At 32.6% G+C, this 27,885-nt stretch overlaps 1 protein-coding gene across 2 annotated transcripts in view; it reads left to right on the forward strand.

The window, feature by feature from the left end:
* Window positions 1-27,885, forward strand: part of cblb (Cbl proto-oncogene B, E3 ubiquitin protein ligase) — a 131,151-nt gene that overhangs the window by 68,887 nt on the left and 34,379 nt on the right. For both annotated transcript variants that reach the window (XR_015501186.1, XM_087270865.1), the window contains exons 5-6: window positions 16,587-16,743; window positions 20,092-20,213. Coding sequence is in view for 1 of the 2 variants with exons in the window: in XM_087270865.1 (XP_087126991.1) it covers window positions 16,587-16,743; window positions 20,092-20,213 (279 nt within the window). In the remaining variant the exon portion in view is untranslated. The remainder of the gene's footprint in view (window positions 1-16,586; window positions 16,744-20,091; window positions 20,214-27,885) is intronic.

The following is a 27,885-nucleotide window of genomic DNA, read 5'->3' on the forward strand; positions in this document are numbered from 1 at the left end:
GTAAAAAAATCACATAAAAAATATCACAATTGGGGAATACTCATCCTTGTTGGAGGAACTGTGGGGTAAAAGAGGCACATCATTCGCATATATTCTGACAGTTTTTATGAAATGGTACACTCCGCCATAAATTATATTATTGATCTTCATATTGCTAGATCATTTAAAGTATTTTATCTAGGAGCTATTACTATTAAATTTCAAAAATGAAGATAGATATCTATTTAAGATATTTTTGACATCAAGTAAAAAAGCTATAACTCGGAAATGGTATAAAGAAGACCCAATAACTAAAGATGAATGATTCAAACTTATAGCAGAAGTTGAGGAAATGGAAAAAATGACACTTGCACTTTGATTACATTTAGCGATCTTTGAAAAGAAATACAGTAAATGGCTGGCTTTCTCCACAATGACAGTATAATTATTTATAATTGAACATTTACATAATTTTAGAGGTTATGCATCATTATGAAAATATGTTTTCACAATCTTTTATTATATTTTATTTTATATTTATTTTATTTATTTATTTATTTTGATGAGGTTAATTTAATATTTATATATATGTATGTATATTAATATACATGTGTGGAATGGATTATTTGCTTATATACGTATATATGTATGCATGTATATGTATATTTTTGTGTATATATATATATATATATATATATATATATATGTATGTATATATATATATATATATATATATATATATATATATATATATATATATATATATGTATATATATATATATATATATATATATATATATATATATATATATATATATATATATATATATATGTATATATATATATATATATATATATATATATATATGTATATATATATGTATATGTGTGTGTATATATATATATATATATATATATATATATATATATATATATATATATATATATATATATATATATACATATATATATATATATATATATATATATATATATATATATATATATATACATATATATATATATATATATATATATATATATATATATGTGTATATACATATATATATATATATATATATATATATATATATATATATATATATATATGTGTGTATATATATATATATATATATATATATATATATATATATATATGTGTGTATGTATATATATATATATATATATGTATATGTATGTGTATATATATATATATATATATATATATGTATGTGTATATATATATATATATATATATATATATATGTATATATATATATATATATATATATATATATATATATATGTATGCATATATATATATGTATGCATATATATATATGCATGCATATATATATATATATATATATATATATATATATATATATATATATATATATATATATATATATATATATATATATATATATATATATATATATATATATATATATATATATATATGTATTATTATTTTCTTATTTGTTTGTTTTGTTCCCACTGGTTTCTTTTGTTCTCATTGATTTCTAAAAATCAATAAAAACTAAGTAAAAAGTGAAATAATAGCCGTTAAATTAAAGAAGTTTAACGTAAAATAATAGACGTTAAATTACAGAAATGTCCTTAAATTTAAATTTTCATTAAATTTCTCTAATTTAAAGTCTGATATTGTAAGTTTTTTATTTTTTATGTATTTATATATTTTTCAGAATCTTTTGAGGTTTCAAAGTTAGCAATGAAACCTAAATACATATTCTTTTAGTTAAAACAAGTATAGCAAATGCACACAATATGTTTTAAGAGAAATCCGAGGCCATATTCAGTAGCATAAGGCTGTTGCATCAGTAGTGAATATTTTAAACAAATTTATAATAAAGTTTTCAAAGAACAGAAAGAATACATTCTCTGGCACCAAAATAAACACTGTGTGGGCTAATTTATCAAGATAATGTTATGTTATGTTTTATACATATTAAAATATTTTGTACTACAGTCATTTTGTATTACATTTCTTTAAATGGATTATATTTTGCTTTTATTAATTCCTTTAAAAACAACTTGAATAATCACAATGTTTTTAGTGGCTGTGCTTTCTGAACACAAGAACATGGCAATTAGTCACCTAGCCTACAATCTGCAAATCCCTGCTGTGTTACTGTTGCTGCTGCTTGCTGTAAGAGACTCAAATTTTGATCCTATTAGTTTGAGGACTAAAAAGCTTATTTTAATTGCCTCCCCTGATAAGAGAAAGAAGAAAAAAATAAATAAAGTAATAATGTGGACGCAAGCTGATTTTCCATTCCAAGCACAGATCGTCTGATCTTTAAGAGCTTCGCAGATTGCCATGTTTAATTCATTTGCTATCTCTGCGGCTGCTGCATATTTCATCTTTCAGTAAAGCAGTGGGTTAAAGGAAGTGTGAATGGGACAGAAAGGCCTGGTAATGGCACAGGTGTGATCAGCTAGAGCAGGAGAAGGGAATAGAGATTGAGAGACTGGAAAAGACCAGCACGGTCTCTAGTGTGTATCGAGTTACTGCTCTGATATATATTATAGATTATTATAAAGGTCTACTTCCCGCTCTGTGCAGAGGAAGTGCGCATGAGTCATTGATACGAGAAACAGAGCAGCCTGGCTTTAGCTCTTTTCTATCTCTGTTTCTGTCTCTGTCAGTGTGGAAATGAAAAACTCAGCATCTTCCCTATATCATCAATCAATGAAGAAGTAAAGCGCAGACATGCAGACTGATACTAGGTGAAGGTATACAGGCATCTTTTTGTGCATCAAGATAAATGAACTTGTTTAACTTGTTTCTAAAACAAATTTCCAGATCAATCTAATTTTCAGATCAATTGAAGTGTGATTTTGGACATTTTTTTGGTCAAAAATGCTTAAAATTATTAGTGTTTTGTTTCTGTTAATATATATTTACGCAAAAGAAGAAAAAAATTACCAAAAAAATTTCGAGAAAGATTTATCATTGTTTTTTGACTGCTTTTAATTAAAAAAGTTTTTATTATTTTATATTATTATCATTTTTATTATTACTTATTTAATATTAGATTTTTTTTAATCCTGATAGAACTTTTGTAATTTTATTTTGATTCACTTTTAGTGGGCAAAAGTTTATTATTATTATTGATAAATATATGCTTTGAGGGAATTGCTATTTTTTATTTAAATCATTTAAATTTAAATAATAATTTTTTTTACTTTTGTATTTTTAATAAATAGTGTTTTTGAACATTATATCGATCAAATAAGTATTAAAAAGATTTTACATTTTCAGCATTAGAAGTGGTTTTGGCATTTTGACAGGTTCTTGCTTCAATTCCTTTAGTGTTTTGTCTCATATAGTGACAAAAAAGTCGCCAAAAATATTTTCAAGAAAGATTTATTATTGTTTATTGACTATTACTTTTAGTGGAAAAAAAGTTTTTTTTTATTATTTATAAATCTCTGCTATTAGGAAATTACTATTTTATTTTATTTTATTTTAAATATTTTTATTTAACAATACATTTTTTATGCTGATAAACTTTTGTCATTTTATTTTCAAATAAACAGTGTTCCTGAACATTATATTGATCAAATAATTATTAAAAAAGGATTTTTAAATTTCTAGGTCTTTAGAAGTGAGTGACTTTGACAGGTCCTTGCTTTAAATTTTTTTAGTGTTTTGTTTCATATAGTGTTAAAAAAGAAAAAAAATATGTAAAAAAATATTTTCAAGAAAAAATATTATTGTTTATTGTCTTTTAGTGGACAAAAGATTATTATTATTATTATTATTATTATTATTATTATTTATAAATATATGCTATGAGGAAATTACTATTTTTATTTAAATAGTTTTATTTATTCAAATTTTTATGCTGATAATTTTTTGTCATTTTCATTTCAAATAAACAATATTTTTGAACATTATTTTGATCAAATAATTATTAAAAATATTGTTAATTTCCAGGTCATTAGACACGAGTCATTTTGACAGGATCTTGCTTTAATTCTTTTAGTGTTTTGTTTCATATAGTGACAAAGAAATTCACCCAAAATATTTCAAAGAAGATTTATTATTGTTTATTGACTATTACTTTTAGTGGGCAAAAGTTTATTATTATTATTGATAAATACATGCTATGAGAAAATAACCATTTATTTGACAACCATCAAATTAACCATGTTTTTGAACATTACATCAATCAAATAATTATTAAAAAGTATCGCTGTTTTTACAAAAAATATTAAAAAGCTGCTCAAATCAAAATGCTCATTGATTAAATTGTTATTTGTTATAAATGTTTATACAGAAATAGTTATTCAATTTATTTGTTCAAATCTATTTTTTTATTATTTTAAATCTAAATTCTACATTAAATACTTTTTTATTTTCAAAATTCTTTTAATAATAAGGGCGAAGCAGTGGCGCAGTAGGTAGTGCAGTCGCCTCACAGCAAGAAGGTCGCTGGGTTGCTGGTTCGAGCCTCGGCTCAGTTGATGTTTCTGTCTGTGTTGCATGTTCTCCTTGTATTCGTGTGGGTTTCCTCCGGGTGCTCCGGTTTCCCCCGGTATGCGGTACCGACATGCGGTACAGGTGTTTTGGGTAGACTAAATTGTCCATAGTGTATGAGTATGTGTATGTTTCCCAGAGATGGGTTGCGGCTGGAAGGGCATCCGCTGCGTAAAACTTGCTGGATAAGTTGGTGGTTCATTCCGCTGTGGCGACCCCAGATTAATAAAAGCTGCGTAAAACTTGCTGGATAAGTTGGTGATTCATTCCGTTGTGACGACCCCAGATTAATAAAGGGACTAAGCCGACAAGAAAATGAATGAATGAATAATAATAATAATAATAATAATAATAATAATACTATAATAATAATAATAATAATGGTGTCAGTGATGGGTTGCATCTGGAAGGGCATCCGCTGCGTAAACATATAAATTGGCATTAATTGGCAGTTCATTCCACTGTGGCGACCCCTGATTAATAAAGGGACTAAGCCGAAAATAAAGAGAATAATAATAATAATAATAATAATAATAATAATAATAATAATAATAATAATAATAATAATACTTTATTTAGCATATATAAAAAGTGACAGTAAAAACATTCACAATTCAATGTCATTTTATTTCAAATAAGTTCTGTTATTTTAACTTTGTGTAAAGAATGTTTCAAATGCACCAGTGAAATGGATGTCCAAAAAAATGAAAGTGAATAAAAAGCAAAAGTCTAGGGGGGGGGAAATACTTGTATAAAAAATAAAGATGATTTCAGAGGGCTCTAAAAACCTTTTCAGAGCCATGTTGTGCATTAAGAGAGACAAATTGGTTAAAATAGTGAATCCGAGTGCCTGCTCTAGGCCGATTGGGCTGTGTGATAATCCCCTGTGCTATCAGAGTAAAATCAGCAAGTGCATTATATTTAATTCACTAAACAGCTGCCGCCCGAATAAGACAAAAAACAGGCAACTCATGCTGGCCTTCATAAACTCTGCTCTACAGTTAAACGTGAGTTTAAAGTCCTGCTGGACAGTAGTGAGGTTAATAAGGAAAAATAAGCTTGAAAACAAATCTCCAACAGCGAATCAGCAGGACATTTATATGAACTGATAATGAGAAAATGGTGAGCAAGACTTCCTGCTGCCGCTGCAGAGGAGGAGGATGTAGTATGTAAATCTCTCTTTTTTTTCTTCTTCTTTCCCTTCATTATATATTCTTCACCTGGGCGGGGTTAGTCTATACACTGTAGTGGTAAAGTGAGCTGAGAAAAATGTTCACATGAAAGGCGGAGGCGACTTCACGTTTCTTCCATTCTCTGGTTACTCTGAGTAAAAGCATTATATTCCATTATCGAGAGATAGAGAGAACATAAGGTCTGATATTATTATCTTTCTAGTCTCAGAGCAAACCGACCCGCTGGATGAATTACTGTCTTGTTTTCATGAGACAGTTTACAGAATTCATCTAGTGATATCTTGGCAGTGCATGTGTGCTACAGTATATACAACAAAGTTATATATTGTATACAATGATTTACAATAAAATAATTTTATTATGAAGAGATGTTTTTTACATGGTTTACCATGATATTTGATGATTATTTTTTTAGTTTACATAGTGTATATTATTTCTTAGTGTACAATAGATTTACCATAGGTTGATTGCACTGTCAGAATTAAAGGTAGAGCTGTCACTGGGGTGGTACCTTTTTGAAGTCACAATTATTAGCCCCCCTGAATTATTGGCCCCACTGTTTATTTTTTTCCCAATGTCTGTTTAATAGAGAGCTGATTTTTTCTAACACTTTTCTAAACATAATAGTTTTAATAACTTATTCTTAATTTATCTTGGCCATGATGACAGTAAATAATATTTTACTAGATCTTTTTTGAGACACTTCTTTACAGCTTAAAGTGGCATTTAAAGGCTCAAGTAGGTTAATTACATTAACTAGGCAGGATAGGGTAATTAGGCAAGTTATTGTATAATGATTATTTGTTCTGTATACAATTGAAAACAAATATTGCTTAAAGGGGCTAATCATTTTGACCTTAAAATGATCTTTATTAAATTAAAAACTTTTTTTATTCTAGCTGAAATAAAACAAATAAGACTTGCTCCAGAAGAAAAAATAATATCATTATTACATATAATAATATATACCTTTGAGGTACCAATATATACCCTTTAAGTACAAATATGTAACTTTTGAAAAGGTACCACACCAGTGACTGCTCTTGTACCTTTTTTTCAGATTTAAGATAATTAAAATATATTTACAATAGATTATTTCTTAGTGTACAATAGTGTAACATTCCACATTTTTCCAGCAAAATGTGTTTAAAAAAGCATAAAACTGCAAGTCACACTTACATAAATACATAAAATCTAATTATTTTTAATTAAGATGAGATTTTTATTTTTTATTTTATTTTTTTTTTACATTTAAATGTTCTGAATCTGATACAAAATTTTTGAGGGACTTAAAAGTGTCAAGGTGGCGTAATATCTTGTTATCATAACGAAGATAAAGAAACATCATTAAAATAATACAAATACTAAAAAAAAATAGTTGAGCATAATATTTGATGATTATTTCTCAGTGTACATATTGTATATCATTTATTAGTGTACAATAGTACTTTACTGTCTTTACAATAGATTTAAATATATTCACAATAGTTTTTTCCTAATGTTTTCCCCAAGTTGGTGTTGGTTTCCTGCGGGTGCTTTGGTTTCCCCCACAAGTCCAAAGAAAGACTGTAGTTGAATTGGGTAAGCTTTACCAGTATAGGTGAATTGTATGTGCGTGAATGGAATATGCTGAATAAGTTGGCGGTTCATTCTGCTGCGTCAACCCCAGATTAATAAAGGGAATAAGCCAAAAGAAAATGAATGACTGATTATTTCCTAGTGTGTACATTCATCATTTTTTTTCAGCAAAATGTGTTTACAAAAAGCATAAAAATGCAATTCACACTCGTACAAATACATACAATCAAATTATTTTGATTAGTGATTAAGATGAGATTTTTTTTTTTTTTTTTACATTTTAAAACGTTCTGAATCTGAGTTTTTTTGAGGGACTTAAAAGTGTCAAGGTTACAGTGTTATCATAAAAAAGATAAAGAAACATCATAAAAAGAATACAAATACTGAAAAAAGTATCTGTTTCTTTTTTTATTTAAATTTAAATTAATTTAATCAATTTATTCCTGAAAAAATTTAAATGTTGGTTATTGGTACTATTTTTGTTTTGTTTTTAAAGGAAGTCTTTCTACTCGCTAAAGCTGCATTTATTAGAACAAATCTCAGTAAAAACTGAAATGTTGTGAAATCTTAAAGCTTTTAAAATGAGATTTTTTTACTCACTCGGCAGCAAACCGCCCCATGGACTTTCAGCATGCACTGGGGTGGTTTGCTGCCGAGTGTGACGCGGCTGGGATGAGAATCAGCACCTTCAAGTCCGAGGCCATGGTGCTTCCCCTGAAAAAGGTGGTTTGCCATCTCCAGGTTGGAGGAAAGTCCTTACCCCAGGTGGAGGAGTTTAAGTATCTCGGGTTTTGTTCACGAGTGAGGGAAGGATGGAACCTGAGATTGACAGGTGGATTGGTGCAGCGGCAGCAGTAATGCAGTCGATGTACCGGTCCGTTGTGGTGAAGAAGGAGCTGAGCCGAAAGGCAAAGCTCTCGATTTACCGGTCAATCTATGTTCCTACTCTTACCTATGGTCATAAGCTTTGTGTCATGACTGAAAGGGCAAGATCTCGGACACAAGCGGCTGAAATGAGCTTCCTTCGAAGGGTGGCAGGGCGCACTCTTATGGATAGGATGAGGAGCTCTGACATCCGGGAGGGGCTCGGAGTATAGCCGTTGCTCCTCCAGATCGAGAGAAGTCAGCTGAGGTGGCTCAGGCATCTCTTTCGGATGCCTCCTGGATGCCTACCTAGGAAGGTGTTCCAGGCATGTCCCACCGGGAGGAGGCCTCGGGGAAGACCCAGGACACGCTGGATTGACTATGTCTCTCCGCTGGCCTGGGAACGCCTCGGGATCCCCCCGGAGGAGCTGGAGGAAATGTTTGGGGGGAGGAAAGTCTGGGGTTCTCTCCTAAGACTGCTGCCCCTGCGACCCGGCCCCAGAAAAGCAGCATAAATTAAGTTAATGAATGATTTTTTTTTAAATTAAACTAAATGTCATTTTCATTACAAATACAAAGCAAAGCAAAACAATTTATTCACTTTCAAGTGGTTCTAAACCCTTTATGAGTTTCTTTATTCTATTGAAGATATTTTAAAGAGTAAATAATGACAAAATATTATTTTATTTATTCATATTTTGGTAAAAACGGCTCCATTAATATTTTTCTATACACTTTGATAAATTTTTTATTTTTTATTTTGATTTTTTGAATTTTTTACATACTCATCATATATATATATATATATATATATATATATATATATATATATATATATATATATATATATATATATATATATATATATATATATATATATATATATATATATATATATATATATATTTGAACATTTTGAAGGAATATGTCCATAGATTTAACATTATTTTGTGGTCCTATTAGTTTACTTTTATATTTATTCAGTTTTATTTCCACATTATATCTGTAAATCCATTGTTTATGTCTGGATCCTGCACTTCAGCCTGTGTTTTCACAGACATCATAGTGGCCTGTCTTCTTAAAGCCTGTTTAAATTGATGCAGAATTCTGCTTTGTGACACCATCACTCTGACTTTCCACCCCTCCGCTCATTTATTTATTGGCAGGATGGCATTATTCGTGCGCCTCTACCTGTCCTGCTTCAGTAATTGGCAGGGACAGGATCTGTAATGAGCTTCTTTTTGTGTTGTCTACTGAGAGATGCCCTCAGCCCATTAAAAAGTCCTCCTTAATTAAGGGGTCAGCTATTCTAATAAATGTAATTAAACTGGATCCAGTCGTTCTTCATACGTCCATCACTGATCCAAGCTCAACTCTGCCATCCGGTTACTTGATGTGAAATTGGAAACAAATAAATGATTTATAAGACTCAGTACGTCTGACTTGTTTTGAGGGAATCTGGCATACAGTAAGTTTGGGGTCAGTAAGATAAATTAAATGGTTTTAAAAGACACTTATTCTGCTGAGTCAAAAAGTTAAATCCAAAGAAGCATGTGATACTGAAAACTGGAGTAATGATGCTGAAAATTAGTTTAAATCACAGAAATAAGTAAAATTTTCAACTACATTCAATAAGGAAACTGTTATTGTAATTTTAAATAATAATTAGTAGCTTTAATCATATTTTTGATCAAATAAATGCATCCTTGGTAAGCAAATTATGCTTCTTTTAAACTTTTTAGTGATCCCAAAGCTTTGATAGTGGATGTATGGTATTTATAAGTCATCATTTTTATTTATCTGCCTTTCAGTAAGCTCTCCAGATTGATTCATCATTTTCTTTACTGCACTGACCAGCGTTTAGCAAGTTTATCAGAGGCCAGAGCCAGTTTCCTTATTGCTGCCAATGCATCAGCAGGTTTTCGCTGTGGCTGCTGATTAATACATATGCAAAACATATTTTTGCACTTGGAGAAAAATGGTCAGTTTCCAGTTTCTCTGCTGAACTGCAGTGTATTCATGCTGAACATGCATAATGCAAAACTTGTGACTTGATGGAAATGAGTTTGAATGCCGAGATGATAATTGCAGCTTAAGGAAAGTCAAGCTACAAATGACTTGAGTTGTCTCTGTGTTGTTGAACCAAGAAAATGACTTGAGTTGACTCTGTGTTAAACCAAGAGGATTTTGTCACGTATTGAATGTTAATGCATTCATTTCTGATAACTCATTTATGCTGAGCTCCAAAAATTGACAATAAGTGAAAACAGAGATATTTTCACAAAGGACAATAAGCTATAAATATGTAATACACTATTTTAATATCATATGAGGCCTTGAGATAAAGAACCATATACAGTAAGTCCATATTTTCAAATTTTGAGTAATAGTTTATGTACTATTTGTATTGTGAAAATTATATTCCATATTTTTATGTTACTTAAAGATAGACAACAAACGCTTCTCAATTCTAAGGAGATAACATTGATCAGTGTTAGTCTTAAAATCAAAAGGTGTTGTGATTTATATTTCTCAAATATGGAAGAACGCTATCCGCTTGTTAAGTGTGACGTCACGCGAAGCGGCTTCCGGGTCCAAGCGCTCTATTCAACTGAATGGGGAGACTCATGAAATGTTAATAATAAACGTTTACAAAGCGATTTAATGCTTTCGAAAATCCCGATCGCAGTATATATGTCCATGCCTAATATCCGATGGCCAGAAAGTGATACATTTTTTTATAAATTGTTACATTTTTGGTATTTGTTATGCAGCAAGCCCAGAGATTGTTGTGTACACTATAATTTTATATAAAATTAACTTTAATGTGTGATAGGAATAAATCGTGATCATAAACGAATGATTTCTCCACTCAAATGAATGTTTGGACCCGGAAACAGTATTACATACGTCACAAACACGTCACCACTTAACAAGCCGATATGTCCTGTTAGTGTGGAAAAACAGTATAACTCAATAATTCATCAAATCACTTTAAACCACTAAAGATCTGATTTATTCATCTTAATACAGTAACAGAAACTTCAGGTTAATGTTAAGCATTTCATTCATTCATTCATTCATTCATTCATTCGTTTCCTTTTTGGCTTAGTCCTTTTATTAATCAGGGGTCACCTTATCCAGCATATGTTTTATGCAGCGGATGCCCTTCCAGCTGCAACCCAACACTGGGGGACACCTGTACACTTCTGCTGTTACACAGATACACCAGTTTAGTTTATTCAACTCACCTATACTTCATGTCTTTGGACTTGTGGGGGAAACCGGAGCACCCGGAGGAAACCCACGGATACACTGGGAGAACACGCAAACTCCACACAGAAATGCCAACTGACCCAGCTGGGCCTTGAACCAGCGACCTTGCTGTGAGGTGATTGTGCTACCCACTGTGCCACCATGCTGCTCCATGTTGAGCATTTTTTAAAGATTATTATTATTATTATTTATATTATTTAAAAACAGAAAATACAGTATGAACAATGTACAATACATAGAGCTTTACAGTACAGGCAATAACAATGAATAAATCAATCAATAATAAATAAAGGGCAGACATACATCATAGCTAATTATTGTAGTTTATTTAGAAATGTACACAGGTGCGTATATACTACTTCAAACTGTTTTCCGACATCTCACGATATAAATGAATATACAAAACTAATACACAGTTTACACTAGACTGGTGAGAAATATGCACTCATACAGTTTTATTATATATGGTATACGTGGTTTGGTTTATTTTGATAGGTTAACTGTTTTTGTGCGATTTAGCACTCCTTAGCACGTTCAAAAATCGAGAGATCACTTCACATACATTTCTTCCACTCGCCTCTTATGTCTTTCTTTTTCTTTTCCTTTTCCTTCGCATGCACACATATAAAATTAGAATTTAATTGGTTCCTGTCATGGCAAAGTTAAATTGTCAAAGGCCATTCAGTTTTACATGATGATTTTGGGATCATGATTATATGCCGGTTTGTCTCATTATTTAAATTATTATATTGAAAACAATTGTGCTGTTTGATATTTTTGTATGTAAGGATATACAGTATTGTGGTTCAAACTTTTCATTAAACTTGTCCTACACTGTAAACCCTTATGTTGTCTTTACATAAACAATTGAGTAAAGTTGACTGAACATAACTTTAGAAAAATTTAGCATTTTGATCCTATTACTTAAAAATATGAGTTAATTTAACTTATGTACCATGAAATGCATAAAATTAAGGTTTCAAGTGTAGTGAGCTCAAAATCATAATTAATCCTTTGAAAAAAAAATGTTATTTTCACAAATGTAGTCTTGACTGTAAAATTCTAATATGTGCAACCTTAAGTGCTTGGTCTTTTTTTAAATCAGAAAACAAATGGCTTCAGGTATAATTATTAATTAATAATCTTAATTTGAATAAATGGCAACTTATTTTTTTGTTTAAACTGTATTTAAACATTTTTTCATAGTATATTATTACACACACTGAAAACTCTAATAAGTTGACTGAACTTAATAATTGAGTAAACTCATTGCCTCAATTTAATTGAGTAATGGAGTCTCCCAAAACTTGCATATTTAAGTTTTTTTAACTTGCCGGTTTTGTAGACTATACATACATTGTTACTTAAATATGCAAGTTTTAGGAGACTCCATTACTCAATTAAATTAAGGCAGCGAGTTTACTCAATCAATTTAGTTTAGTCAACTTATTAGTGTTTTCAGTGTACAACTATTGAACATTACACATTTTTGTCTTTTTTGATTCACTTCAAATGTTGACAACTATACTGTACGTGTTATTTTGTAGATTTATTTTGGGCCCATTGTAATCATTTTTTTATTAATGACTGATGTTTTATTACATGAATGTTTTAACAGTAAAACATTTTAGAAATTAGTAAAACTGTGAATATATATATATATATATATATATATATATATATATATATATATATATATATATATATATATATATATATATATATATATATATATATATATATATATATATATATATATTCAATATATTTACAGTTTTACTGTGAATATATATATAAAAAAACTATAAAGTGTTTAAATTGAAGCATAACAAGAAAATATACATGTAAAAAATCTAATAATTATTGCTTCTAAATATAGATTTTATCTTTTTACTGTAAATTTTATTGTCCCCTTTTGGGGCAATTAGTTCTGCATCATTGTAGATTTACAACACATATCAGACCACACACTTCGGATAAACATTAAACAACATTGATAGTACTAAAAACAGCAACTACCTCTTTCCATTAAAATTCAGCAAATTGATCGCACAAGGAACAAATGAAAATTTAAATCTGTTGGTCCCTGCCAAAGGGACCCAATACCGAGATCCTGAGGGAAGTATTTGAAATGAATCAAAAAGAGGATGGGATATATCAGATGGACTCTGATGGGCTTTCTTTAACATCTGGCTTTCATACAAATAGTATAACCCTGGGATTTTTTCCCTTAATACTTTGCTGCAGGTATTTAAAACACTAGACAGCAAGTTCTTGTTTTATTATTGAAACCTCCATTTAAATTGGACAATTGGACTTTTCCATTAATAAACATTCTTATATAAGATAAAAATATTGTGTGAAGAAACTTAAAAATCTAATCCTAATCCACTATCCCAGTGAGTCTTATAGGATGGTAATTGAAATGTTACTAACTTTTATTTAATAGCAATAGAAGTCAAGAGGAAGTCATCATTTAGATAATTGGTTAAACGTGTGTGCAAAAAGGTTTCTGTACATGTCGAGATGCAAAAGGTAGGCCACTGCCCTCTCTAATTATAAAGAAGCAAAGTTGATGCTCCTCATTAACCTGCTGCTCTGTCTGATTCCTCCACACCATTGTTTCTGCCATCTGTAGCTGACTCACTTCAGCTTTTTACTAATTAACAGGCTCTGATCCTCTTGCCAGTTTTGCTGACTTTACTTTTGCATATTAATTCAGAACACTTTCTACTTGCAGAACTGGAAAAGCTTTGGATTTGTTTGGTCCTTAAAGGTCCTGTGAAGTGCTTTCAAATGTGTATTTTTTAACTTAATGTTTGAGGTAATCTCAACTGAAACACAAAATGAGGGTGTGCCATCGAGTAGCTCATCCCCTTCAAAAAAACCCTAAAAAAACAGCCAGTGTTTCATTTTTATCACAGCTCTGCCAAGTGAGAGTTGTTAAGATCAAGCGCATCAACTGAAAAGCGAATGAGAGGCAACTTTGAGGAGGGACGGCATGTGAAATACTACAGAGCATTTAATTGGTCAAGATTTGAATAGAAACTGAAGTATGATCCATTTAGGTGGAAGTGACACACTGGAAGCTGTTGATGTTCATATTAAGTCTTCATATCATCAATATGTTTTATATTTTCTACACATGAAAATTGTCAGTGTTTTGTAGCACACTAACTGATAGATATCTTTAAAACTAACAGACTGAAATTAACATAAAACTGTTTTCACTGGACCTTTAAGTTTATAAAGGAGTCACAGGGATGATTTTATGCCTGACCAAAAAGTAGCTCATGTCCAAACAAATCTTTACACACTAATTAAATGTTGTCTTTGATTGTAAGTGTGTAGTCATGAGTAAATTTATGTTTTAAATGGTTATTTATTTATTTATTTATTTATTTATTTATTTATTTATTTATTTATTTATGTATGTATGTATGTATCTACTGTATGTATGTATGTATGTATGTATGTATGTATGTATGTATTTATTAATGTATTAATTAATTTATTTCTGTATTTATTAATTTACTTATTTACTTATTTATTCTTTTACTCATTGAATTATTGATTAATGTATTTATTTATTTATTGACTTTTTTATTTATTTGCTTGATTTATTTGTCTGTCTGTCTGTCTGTCTGTCTGTCTTTCTGTCTGTTTATTTATTTACTTATTTATTTGTCTGTCTGTTTGTCTGCCTGTTTATTTACCTGTCCAGGAACTGCAGCTAGAAAATAGCAACTTTGCTAGAGCCCTTGCACAAAAATATTTCCTTTCGAGGTCAATGTATTGTTGTGCATGTTCTTGGCAAAATAAGCACATTTCTATTCAGAAATGGGTAAAATCAGGTGGCTGACACTGTCAGAGTCTCAGATGAAGAGAATTCGATCCTGTTATTAGTGTGACAAATCTCTTTTCTTGTCTCACCTAAAAGTGGCTTATGACTTCTGGAAGTGACCCCCAAATCAAAACTCATTGCTAAGAAACAGCAGCTTTGTGTTTGTCTTTTTTTATCACTTATTCAACACAATTTTTTTTTCTCACTTCTTTGCATTCTAGTGTCTGAAAGCGTTTGCTGGTCAAATTGTAACGGTCAGTGTTTATGAAACTGTTCTTTAGAGAAGTCGAAGTGTGTGGGTGGCTCTTTTCTCCACATGCTCTGCTATTTACCTCACGTCCTCCATTTTGTGGCTGTCAGAGAACAGCAGGGGAACATGTACGACAGCTTTTCAGAATGTGAATAAGAGTTTACAGTCAGCGACACAGATACTGTAAGAACTTGCATTTTTAGTCATTGTGTCAGATGTGTTTTTAAAGATCCAGTGTTCTTGAGTGTCAGTATTTGAGGTCAATATGATGTTGGTTTTAGATGTTGGCTCGACGTTGGATTTTGGTCACTTTCCAACACAACCTAAAATCAACCAAATTTCAATGTCATTTAATGTCAGTATTAGACGTGAAAATAAAGTTGTCCTTAGACGCTGACATTGAATTTTGGTCACCTGACGTCACAACCTAATCACTGAAAAAAGTGTTGCATGCAGAACTGTTGCAAACAATTTATTTGTGTTGAATTTAAGCAAACTAATTAAGTTTATTAATGTTTAACTTAATTTGTTTGTTTAAACTCAGCCCAAAAATAAATTGTTTACAACCACTTAACGTAAAAAAAAATTGAGTAAATCCAAGGAATCATTTTTGAATATTTTTTTTCAGTGTAATATTTATGTCTTATGATGTTGTATGCATTCTGGGTATTGAAAATAAACTTTAAAAGGAAACTGATTGAATTTTTACAGAAATGGTACTATATCACAATATATATCATTATCAGGATATGAGATAACTTATGCTCTCCTTAACCAGTTCCAAAATGGGGTTTTCACAGTCATCCCATATAAAAGAACCATTTTAGTTTCCACATTGAAAAAACCTTTCAGTGAAGAATATTTAAAAGCAATCTGAAGAAGCTGTTTAGTACTGTAAATAACCTTTTGAAGAAATAAAAGGTTCCACTGATGATAAAGTGTCTTTATGGAACCATTGATGCAGGTAAAGAACTGTATAACAGTGTGTTTTAACTGTCTGATTCCGTCCATGTTTACACCCCTTAGCAATTAGAAGTTTTTCAAGGAGGATTTACTAGAGTCTAATCTCAGTCTGTATTTGTGTGGTTCCAGAACAATAGTGCCATGGAAAATGTTCCGGCAGTGCCTTCACGACGTGCACCCCATCAGCTCGGGGTTGGAGGCCATGGCTCTGAAATCCACCATCGACCTCACCTGCAATGACTACATCTCTGTTTTTGAGTTTGACATCTTCACTCGTCTTTTTCAGGTAACAACCTGTCACTTGGATTAAATCTCTTTTCAAAAACTCATGTTAAAAACAACACTGGTGGCTGTTATGTGAACTACAGAAAGCAACTTGCTTGAGATTTGCACTCATGTACATGTAACATACAAGAACATGAACATGAAACCCAGATACACTCATGGCAAAGTAATTGTGAGAAGTAGAAAAATGGAAATGTCTTTTTCCTGTGATAAACTGATAACAAACATCGAGATGCCATGTATATTGATAATAAAACTAAATATAGGCTTTAAGAAGTGTGTAAAAGTGCCACATCCTCCACAAAAAAGTCAATCTACAGGCTTTATAAGACAATCTAAGTCACAGAAGATCTCGTTTTTATAGTTTTTGGATTGATCAGTGAAAATTATTACACATTGCGCCTTCAAATGTCAGCTGCCTTCTGCCAATGTTAATAATGAAAGTGATAGCAAAGGATCACCCTTGTTTTTTCCACTCTGTCTCCAGCGTGGGTTGATTTACTCATTCTGAGGAGAAACCTTGTACATAAATGTCCCATAGATAACCACGATTAATTCGAACACATCAAAAACGTGTTTTATAACATTGCGTCTAATGGAAAAACAGCGCTAACACTGGGGATCACCTCTGTGAAGGAGTGTAGAGTAGGAGGTTTGTATTACGCAGAGGAATCCCTTAGTTTGAAAAACTTACTTCATCTTTAACCACAACACACATGCTTTTATAAACCTGTGTTTGCACAAGCCTTGTTACGCACCGGCTGCAAAACACCCACTTTTTTTCCTGCCTACGTTCTGCTGCAAAAATACTAATATTCCCATAAATGTGCTGGAAGGACCCACACTGGTTCATTAGCGAGGATTTGTTTATATGTGAGTCAATCAATGAGCAATATGGAGTTTATATCTCACGCTGCGCTTCCAATAGTCATGTGACAGTTGCTAGCTGAATCACTACTCATGCCCCTGTTACTTAACAGCCAAAGCCAACAAAACTACACCCTGCTTATTTGAACATCCAAACTTCTTTGGCCTCTTTGTAGCTCTGCTAAAGATTTTTGGAGGCTGCTTAAGTCAGTTTGCTTCTATAGGAGAAAGAAATGGCACTAAGATTAGTGTTTTTCCACTTGTTCACAGTATCAGGAGGCCTAGATATTTTGGGTTTCGTTTCTTTAGAGTGGAACAGTAGATCACTCTAAAATGTCTGCTTTTTCATTTGTTCAGTGTACCTGCTTGTTTACAAGAAATGTATAATAAAGTATAGTTTATAAAATATACCTAAGGGAATGTGTTAAAAGGCATATTTGTGTGCAAAAATGAAAATTCTGTCATCATTTCTCTATGAATTTCATTCTTTGATGAAACACACAAGATATTTTGAAGTACATGCGCTCTTAAAACAGATGTGTTAAAAACAACTCATCCCGTGTTATTTCTTAAACAGCTATGTGTCTAGTTAAAGACAACATGTTTTGTGTTACTTTTAACTCAACAAGTGTGCTATCCTTCTTAACAGAGACAGTGTGTTAAATAATTTAGCATGCAGATGTGTCCTAAATTACTCAGTTTGTCATAAATGTTCTTTATTTGACCATCTTAACAAGATTATTGCAATACTAAAAACATTTAATACATATATATTAATTAAAACATGACTTCAGCATTTAAGTACATTTCTTTGGAATTATTATCATAAAGACATAAAAAAACATGTTTACAAAAAGGAAACTCATATTTAGCCACAAAAACACAAGCCTTTACGAAGAGTGGTGTGTGTACAAACTGTTCACCTATCTTTTTCATACCTTTATCAGTTTCAAAATTACATAAGATGTTAAAATAGCCATAACAGAATAAATGTGTTATTATTTAACACCAAAAATGTTTATATATATATATATATATATATATATATATATATATATATATATATATATATATATATATATATATATATATATATATATATATATATATATACATTTTTAACTTTGAGGAAAACCATAGGTCTCAAACTCAATTCCTGAAGGGCCGCAACTCTGTACAGTTTTGCTGCTTCAACCTAATCAAACACAGCTGATCTAACTAATCAAGGTGTTCAACACTACTGGAGTCAATTAAGCAGGTGTGAGTTGGAGGGGGTTGGAACTAAATTATGCAGAGCTGCGGCCCTCTAGGAATTGAGTTTGAGACCATTAGGGTACGTCGACATTGTTTACAAAATAATCTTTCATAAAAGTTCAAAAATCTTTTAATAACCCACAGTAACACTCATGGATTTTGAGAATAAATTTGTATTTTAAATGAGTTCACTTTCAGCAGTTAAAGTATCACTTAGTGTTGTTGTGTCTCCAACTAAGCCTACACTATAAAAAAAATGCTTTTAATGTTTGGTTGCCAGTAATTCTGTCAAATTTACAAGCATACTGTAAAACCAAAGCATAGTTGTAATTGCTAATTTACAGTGCGCTTGTAAATTTTGCCAGTAATACTGTAAATTTAGCCAGTAATACTGTAAATTTAGCCTGTGATACTGTAAATTTAGCCAATGATACTGTAAATTTAGCATGTAATACTGTAAATTTAGCCAGTGATACTGTAAATTTAGCCAGTGATACTGTAAATTTAGCAAGTAATACTGTAAATTTAGCCAGTGATACTGTAAATTTAACAAGTAATACTGTAAATTTAGCAAGTAATACTGTAAATTTAGCCAGTGATACTGTAAATTTAGCAAGTTATACTGTAAATTTAGCCAGTGATACTGTAAATTTAGCAAGTTATACTGTAAATTTAGCAAGTAATACTGTGAAAAAATAGCAGGTAATACTGTGAAAAATAGCTAGTAATACTGTAAAATTTACAAGTGCACTGTAAATTAATAATTACAATTGTGCTGTAAAACTACAACAAAAATGTAATTGTTAATTTACAGTGCACTAGTAAATTTTACTAGTAAATGCCAGTAATACTGTACATTTTACAGCATTTTTTTGCATAATAGTTTTATGTGTTATTATGAGATTATTTCATCATCTAGGGGTGGGAAAGTTACAGTCCTGCATAGTTTTAACTCCAGCCATACACACATGAACAAGTTAATCAATGTCTGAGTGTTACTAGAAAGCAACAGGTAGATGAGTAAAGGCTGGATCAAAACTCTGTAGGACTGCAGCTCTTCTTGCCTACTGCTGATCCAGGAGGTCACCGATGTTAAAAATGAACCATGCACAACACAACCCAGCCACACTTCTTTCTCAGAGCTATTTGCTTTTAAAATAATTTGTCATTATTTACTTCATAACCACACTAACTCTCTCTATCTCTGTTTCTCACCTCTTCCCTATAGCCATGGGGCTCGATCCTGAGAAACTGGAACTTCCTAGCAGTCACACATCCAGGCTACATGGCCTTCCTGACATACGATGAAGTAAAGGCACGTCTGCAGAAGTACATCAACAAACCTGGCAGGTACAGACTAGTCTGCGTCTGTGTGTGTGTGTGTGTACGGCTGTAATAGACATACCATCTGTTATGGGCCAGCCAGCTGTTTTTCTCCAGTCTGGCAGACTACCCCGCTTTGCTTGGGAAAGTGGGCAAGGCGGAGATGTTCGCTTATTACGGGAGGCTCTTTGTCTGCGCATCAGCACTCGCAAAACCCCTTGTTTGTCATTTAGCAGAGGTTTTAGTTTTTTCGGATGTAAGATCAACGTAACTGGGAAATGAACTCCTGACCTTTTGCGTTGGCAGGCTGAACTGGTACGCCAAGGTGCCGCAGGGAGACAGTGGTAGTTAAATCCAGTCTGTTTGGATTAGCTGATTAGAGAAACAGCATTGCATCTGTGCCGAAAAACAACACAGAGTTCCAGAGCCAGACGGCAGGCGCGATTACACACTGGTTAGAGTCATTTAACACAACAGCCAGATAATAGCCAGGCCATAAAATGCGCAACTTTATGGGAAAGGAGTCCCCCAGTTGATTTGCAGCTAGAAGAAGAGCTACTGTATTGCTTTAGATAAGTGGTGCATACATGTTTGCATAAAATGGACAGTATTTTGTAAATTATAACAAATAGGAAATATACACTCACCGGCCACTTTATTAGGTACACCTTACTAATACCGAGTTGGACCCCCTTTTGCCTTCAGATTCAACATAGATTCAACAAGGGACTAGAAATAATCCTCAGAGATTTTGGTCCATATTAACATCACACAGTTGCTACAGATTCGTCGGCCGCACATCCATGAATGTCCTGTTCCACCACAACATAAAGGTGCTCTATTGCAGTGGTTCCCAACCTTTTTCTTTGGGGCCCCCCCCATGAACATATACAAACATTGGAGCCCCCCCACCATATAAATACACACCCACGCACACACATATGTACTGTATATATATATATATATATATATATATATATATATATATATATATATATATATATATATATATATATATGTGTGTGTGTGTGTTTGTGTAATATTAATATATAGTAATACGTATAGAAAATATTAATTAATCAGTTTTAACTTGTCTTGGCCTTCAATAAAACCAAAATTTAGGTAGGCTTTGTCATACTGTCTAATCTTTTTCTTCGCCTCTGAAGAATCACTGCATTTACGTTTGTCTGCCATTGTTTTGATTTTGCCTTTACTACACGTTGACAAGCAGATTGCGCGAGTGAGCAAAATTTAAATAATTATTTAAAGTTATTTATTTTAATTATTTTCACTATTATGTTGGAATTTTAAGCATGTGGTTAGATTATTTTTTTTGGTACTTAAAAACACATATATAATAGTAGGGCTGCTCGATTTTGGGAAAAATCATAATCTTGATTATTTTGGTCATAATTGTAATCACGATTATTCAAAACGATTGCCAGTTAAAGTCAAAATTATTAGCGCTCCTGAGATTTTTTTTTTTTTATGAATATTTCCCAAATTAAGTTTAACAGAGCAAGGAATTTAAACAGTATTTCCTACAATATTTTTTTTTTCTATTTGTTTTATTTTAGCTAGAATAAAGACAAGAATAAAGCAAGATATATTTTTGATTGTCTGCAGAACAAACTACCGTTATAATGACTTGCCTTATTACTCTAATTAAGCCTTTGAACTGCACTTTAATCTGAATGCTTGTATTTTGAAAAAAATATCTAGTAAAATATTATGTGCTGTCATCATAGCAAAGACAAAAAGAAATCAGTAATTAGAAATGAGATATCAAAACTATTATGTTCAGAAATAAGTTAATAAAATATTCTTTCCATGAAACAGAAATTGGGCAGGAAAAGGTTTGCTAATATTCAAGAGGGCTAATAATTCTGACTTCAACTGTATGCATGCATACAGTTATTTTCCACCCTGCAAAGGAAAGAGAAATAAATACAATAGAATAAAAATATGAAACAAACTGTGCTTTAATCATCTTCACTGTAAGAAAAACCCTTTAGCTACAGCAGTCCTTCAGTCAAGAGCAGCGAGGGTTTTCTCGTTATGTTTGTTTAATAATGATAAAAACAGGCGGCAGAAGGATTATAGCGCGATGTCTCTTTAATGGTTTCTCTTTCACGTCTTTTGATCCTCAACTCGTTTGTTTATTACACAAATGAGGGTTAATGTAAATAATCACTAAACACCGCGTTTTGACACCTATTTGACCATTAAAGCGCTCACGTTAAGATGACTTTAGATGTCTGCGCTCCTCAGCTCGTCTCAGTGTGTGAATGAGAGTGAGTGCTGACCGGCCGCATGCTTCTGTGATCGTGCTGCACACACACATAAGCTCTTTCGCACTTTTAAGAGCAACACGTGTACAACTGTGGCGAAATATGATGCAATAATCATTTATCTCGATTAATGCTTTTTTATAATCGTTTGAAACCGAAATCTAAATCGGATTTTTGATTAATTGCAAAGCCCTTTATAATAGTGGAGCACTTTTATGCCTTTTTCTACCTTAATACTTATCCTCTCCCGCGCCCCCCCTGTGAACTCTGGCGCCCCCCTTAGGGACCCCAGGTTGGGAACCACTGCTCTATTGGATTGAGAACTGGTGAGTGTGGAGGCCATATGAGTACAGTGAACTCATTGTCATTTTCAAGAAACCAGTCTAGGATGATTGGCACTTAATGATATGTCATTCTATGTAAATCCTTGAGATGGTTGTACAAGGAAATCCCACTAGATCAGCAGTTTCTGAAATACTCACCAGCCTGTCTGGCACCAACAACCATGTCACATTCATTCATTCATTCATTCATTTTCTTGTCAGCTTAGTCCCTTTATTAATCCGGGGTCGCCACAGTAGAATGAACCACCAACTTATCCAGCACGTTTTTATGCAGCGGATGCCCTTCCAGCCGCAACCCATCTTTGGGAAACATGCCACAATCAAAGTCGCGTAAATCACCTTTCTTCCCCATACTGATGCTCAGTTTGAACTGCAGCAGATCGTCCTGACCATGTCTACATGCCTAAATGCATTGAGTTGTTTTAATGTGATTGGCTGATTAGAAATTTGAGTTAACGAGTTGTTGGACCTAATAAAGTTGTACCTAATAAAGTGGCCGGTGATTGTACATACAGTGTGTATATATAAGTAAATAAATTAAATACATTTAACCAAGTATTCAGTTTTTTATTTAAAAAAAGTTGTTTTTGGAGTAATGTTTTAATTCAAATACATTTTTAAGTTTGCATAACATTTAATTAAATAAAAAGTTGTTCTAGATGATAATTTAAATAATAATTTAGGTACAGTGTTAGTGTGAAATAAATATTTTTTATTTAATCTTTAAACTATCACATATTTTCTTATACAGTACAAAGTGGTTTTTACATATGTAAGATAGTTAAATTGTTCAATTTCAGGCAGTGGGTCATCACATTTGAGATTTCATACCTCTATAGCCCCTTCATTAGATACAGTTCACACAATAAAACTTTCAGCTAGATGCTTTTAGATGGGCTTTTTTGAAGAGCTGGATGGATGGGGCTAAACAAACAGAAGGAAGTGGAGGACGGTGGGTGGTCGAGCAGAACTGTATGCAAATACCAGTGTATGAAGAGGAGCAGCAGCTGTGTGTGTGTGTGTGTGTGTGTGTGTGTATGGTTAGAGAAGGTCACGGTGGCACCCAAGGGGACTCTGTGTTTCACGCCGAGTTTCCTCCTGCAACAGTCACCTGGCAAAATCAAGCTTTTGACACAGCGGATGTCATATTCATGTCTGTTTATATCAGGGCAGGGTGACACCAGAAGCAGGGCTCATTAGTGCGGAAACACACACTCGCTGCCTCAGTGGTCACAGCAGCTCAGAGCTTTTTATGATCTGTGTGTGTTTGCAGAGACTCTGGGGGTGTTGTGACTTGGCTTGCTTCTCTAGCTCTTATAATGCATTTGGGTTCAGTTTGGCTTGGAAGAGATTCATACAACATTAAAAGGTTTCAGTGAGGGAATAAAACTTTGCTAATTATTTATTAATTCAGGGAATTTAGTTAGTAAATGGATTTCTTATGATTATTGAATCTATACAGTACTGCATGTGACCCTGACAACAAAACCAGTCTAATGTTGCATGTGTATATTTTTGGCAGTAGCTAAGAATACATTGCGTGTCAAATTTAGTTATTTTTTTAATGCCAAAAATAATTAAAATATAAAGTTTATGTTCCATTAATATATTTTTTAAATAACCTAGTTTTTGTAATTATATCAAAACCTTATAGTTGCATTTTGCCCAAATTTTTTGTGGTCCTAACCTACTATATCAATAGACAGATTATTTATTGCACTTTGCTGTGATGTTTGTTCTCTATTTCCCCAAAAAATATGACACTCACGGTTTTGTGGTCTTTATATACATTTACCGGCCACTTTATTAGGAACACCTTACTAGTACTGGGCCCATTCCACCAGATCCCAAACGTGCTCTATTGGATGGAGATCTGGTGACTGTGGAGGCCATTTGAGTACAGTGAACTCATTGTCATGTTAAAGAAACCAGTCTGAGATGATTCGCGCTTTATGACAAGGCGCGTTATCCTGCTGGAAGTAGCCATCAGAAGATGGGTACACTGTAGTCATAAAGAGATGGACATGGTCAACAACAATACTGGGGTAGGGTGTGGCGTACCAATTCTAAATTGGTACTAATGGGCCCAAGAAAATATCCCCCACACCATTACACCACCACCACCAGCCTGAAATGTTGATGCAAGGCAGGATGGATCTATGCTTTCATGTTGTTGACACCAAATTCTGAACCTACCATCCAAATGTCTTAGCAAGAAATCGAGACTTATCAGACCAGGCAACGTTTTTCCAATCTTCTATTGTCCAATTTTGGTAAATCTGTGCAAATTGTAGCCTCAGTTTCCTGTTCTTAGCTAACAGGAATAGCTCCTCTGCCTCAAGGTTGGACATGTTGTGCTTTCAGATGTGCTCTTCTGCAGGTTGTAACGAGTGGTTATTTGAGTTACTGTTGCCTTTCTATCAACTGGAACCACCTGCCATTCTCCGCTGACCTCTGGCATCAACAAAGCATTTGTGCCCACAGAACTTGCGCTCACTGGATAATTTCTCTTTTTCAGGCAGTTCTCTGTAATCCCTAGTAATGGTTGTGTGTGAAAATCGCGGTAGTTTCTGAAATACTCAGACCCGCCCATCTGGCACTAACAGCCATGCCACATTCAAAGTCACTTAAATCACGTTTCTTCCCCATTCTGATGCTTGGTTTGAACTGCAGCAGATCGTCTTGACCATGTCTACATGCCTTAATGCTTTGAGCTGCTGCCATGAGATTAGCTGATTAGAAATTTGCAATAACAATCAGTTGGGTGTACCTAATAAAGTGGCCGGCGAGTGTACTGAAAAAAGCTAATTATTTATTTTTCATCAATAGGTTGATGCTGTTCACAGAACCAGTGAGTGATTATTCATGAATCAAATTGATTCACTTTATTGCTTCAGCTCCATGGAGTCAAAGATCAGTTCACAGTGGTTAAACAGCTCACTGGATGGGAAGATTATTGCTGAGAAACGACTGTCACATGACTTCAGAGGATTATTATAAGTCATATGGCCCACTTAGCGATACTTAAAAAAAAACTTCAAATAGCATAAGGAAAGGCACTTTTAGTAAAAAAAAGATGGTAACAGGTCTCTTTTTAAATGAGAGAAGAAAGAGAGTGACAGATAGGTAATGATCTGAGACTTGAGGTGAAAGAGTGTTAACAAGAGCACTGAGACTGTACAATTTTTTTCCCCCTGTGCGTGAAAAGAGCCACGTCCAGCGTGAAAGTAGCACACTGGTGCATTATGGGATTAATCACATTTAACACAGAGAGCTCCATTCATCCCCAGCAGCTGCATTAGAAATAACTCTAATGTAATCAAGAAATCCGACAACAATCCCTTACATGACCTTCTCCCATAATGAGTCAGTTTATGCAGTTTCATGTCTCAAAATAGTCACTCAGAAATGGCAGAAAGATCCTTTTTATGTTCCAGCGACACATTTTACAACATCACATGTACTTATTTTGCTCTTTTCTAGCCTTCTAACATTTGCAGATATGTAAATAAAATGCTAATTTGTGTTTAATTTACACACCCAGGGTCTACTTTGCTTCAGTAGATCAGTAAAGATGTTTTTTCCTTAGATGAAAGAGTGTGTATTAATGGATTTGATTGTTTTGCTTCGTAAGGCCACTGTGTTTTAAATATTACATTTGTTTTGCCTGTACAGTATGTGTTTCTTTTACACTGTTAGCTGTCAACTTGGATTTTATGACTTAAGACTAACCACAATTTTGGCTAAATCTTATTTAATTCTTATGTACAGTTCAAATTGAGTACCCTTTCGTCTTGTTCATGGCTGTTTTTGCCCCATTCACTTCCATTATAATGACATTTTCAAAGCCATGACAACAAATAATCATGCATTCTTGACTATTGGTGTTTTTGTCAAACTTTTCATTTTTACTGTCAAGCAAAACGTTTCTGGTTTTTATATGGAGTTCTGTATAGTAAAACAGCAGATTATAGTGTCTGTGCTTAAATACACTTACTATGTTTACTATGTTCTGAGAGCTGAGCTGCTTATTTATTTTTATTTTTTTCAAACATATCAAGCTAAGTGCGCAATGGTCTCTCTCTCACACACACTATACTTCATAAATCCATATAATTTTTATCTGAAACTAAGCTTTTTTTGCACTACAACTGATGATCAACAGTAAAAATTAAGTAAAAATAAGCAAATTCACTGCTTCCCACCAGGTAAAACCAGCAACAATCAAGAATGCATGATTATGGTGTCATAGATTTGCAATAAAAATAATGTCATTAGAATGAAAGTCGATGGGGCAAAAACAACCACGAACACAACTAAAGGGTAGTAAATTTGCCAAGTGTGTATTGTTAAAATTTTGAAAAATTTCAAAGCGCTTTTCCAAAATATGTGTCAGAAAAGGGTTGTCACCAAACATTGCTGAATTTGCTAAAACTTTTGGCCAAATTAAGACTCAAAATCACCCCAAACAGAGTGTATGAAAACATCCCCAACAGCACATAAAGGATAATGTTCTATGGAAGAAAAAAATGTATGTACATATTGCATGGCTTTAGGGTAGTTAAAATACATTTCCAGTTTTAAGTGAACTATACTGTACCTTTAATTGTGTGACCTCAAATTAAAAAGACAGCATTTACCAGTGCAAACCAAAACATTCACTAAACTTTTCCACCTTCTGCTGAGAAATGTCAACCTGTTCTCCTTCTATTCCTCTGTCAGCTTCTGTTTTTTTTTATACTCTTTCTTTTTCCCCCTTCCTCTGTGCCAGCCTGTGCCACCCTGCCTCTGGGAAAATAGAAAGGTTCAGTCTGGTACCAGCTAGTCTTTTAATCCAGGCTGAGTTTGTTGTTCAGCAGTTGCATAATCGAAAAGGAGCTTTTGAATAACTCCAGAAATATAATTTTTTGTTCCTTATACTTACTTTCGATAGTAGGTAAATGGTAATGTAAATGGTTCATTTGGTTCTGTTTTTCTCTCCAAGCTTTTGATTGTTTCATAATTGCAGTTATAATATTTCAAAACAATTATCAGTTCTTAGTTTATAATCAAAATAAAACATTT

This window comes from Danio rerio, chromosome 10 (genome assembly GCF_052040795.2).
Source record: "Danio rerio strain M-AB ecotype USA chromosome 10, GRCz13ab, whole genome shotgun sequence".
NCBI classification, from domain to species: domain Eukaryota; kingdom Metazoa; phylum Chordata; class Actinopteri; order Cypriniformes; family Danionidae; genus Danio; species Danio rerio.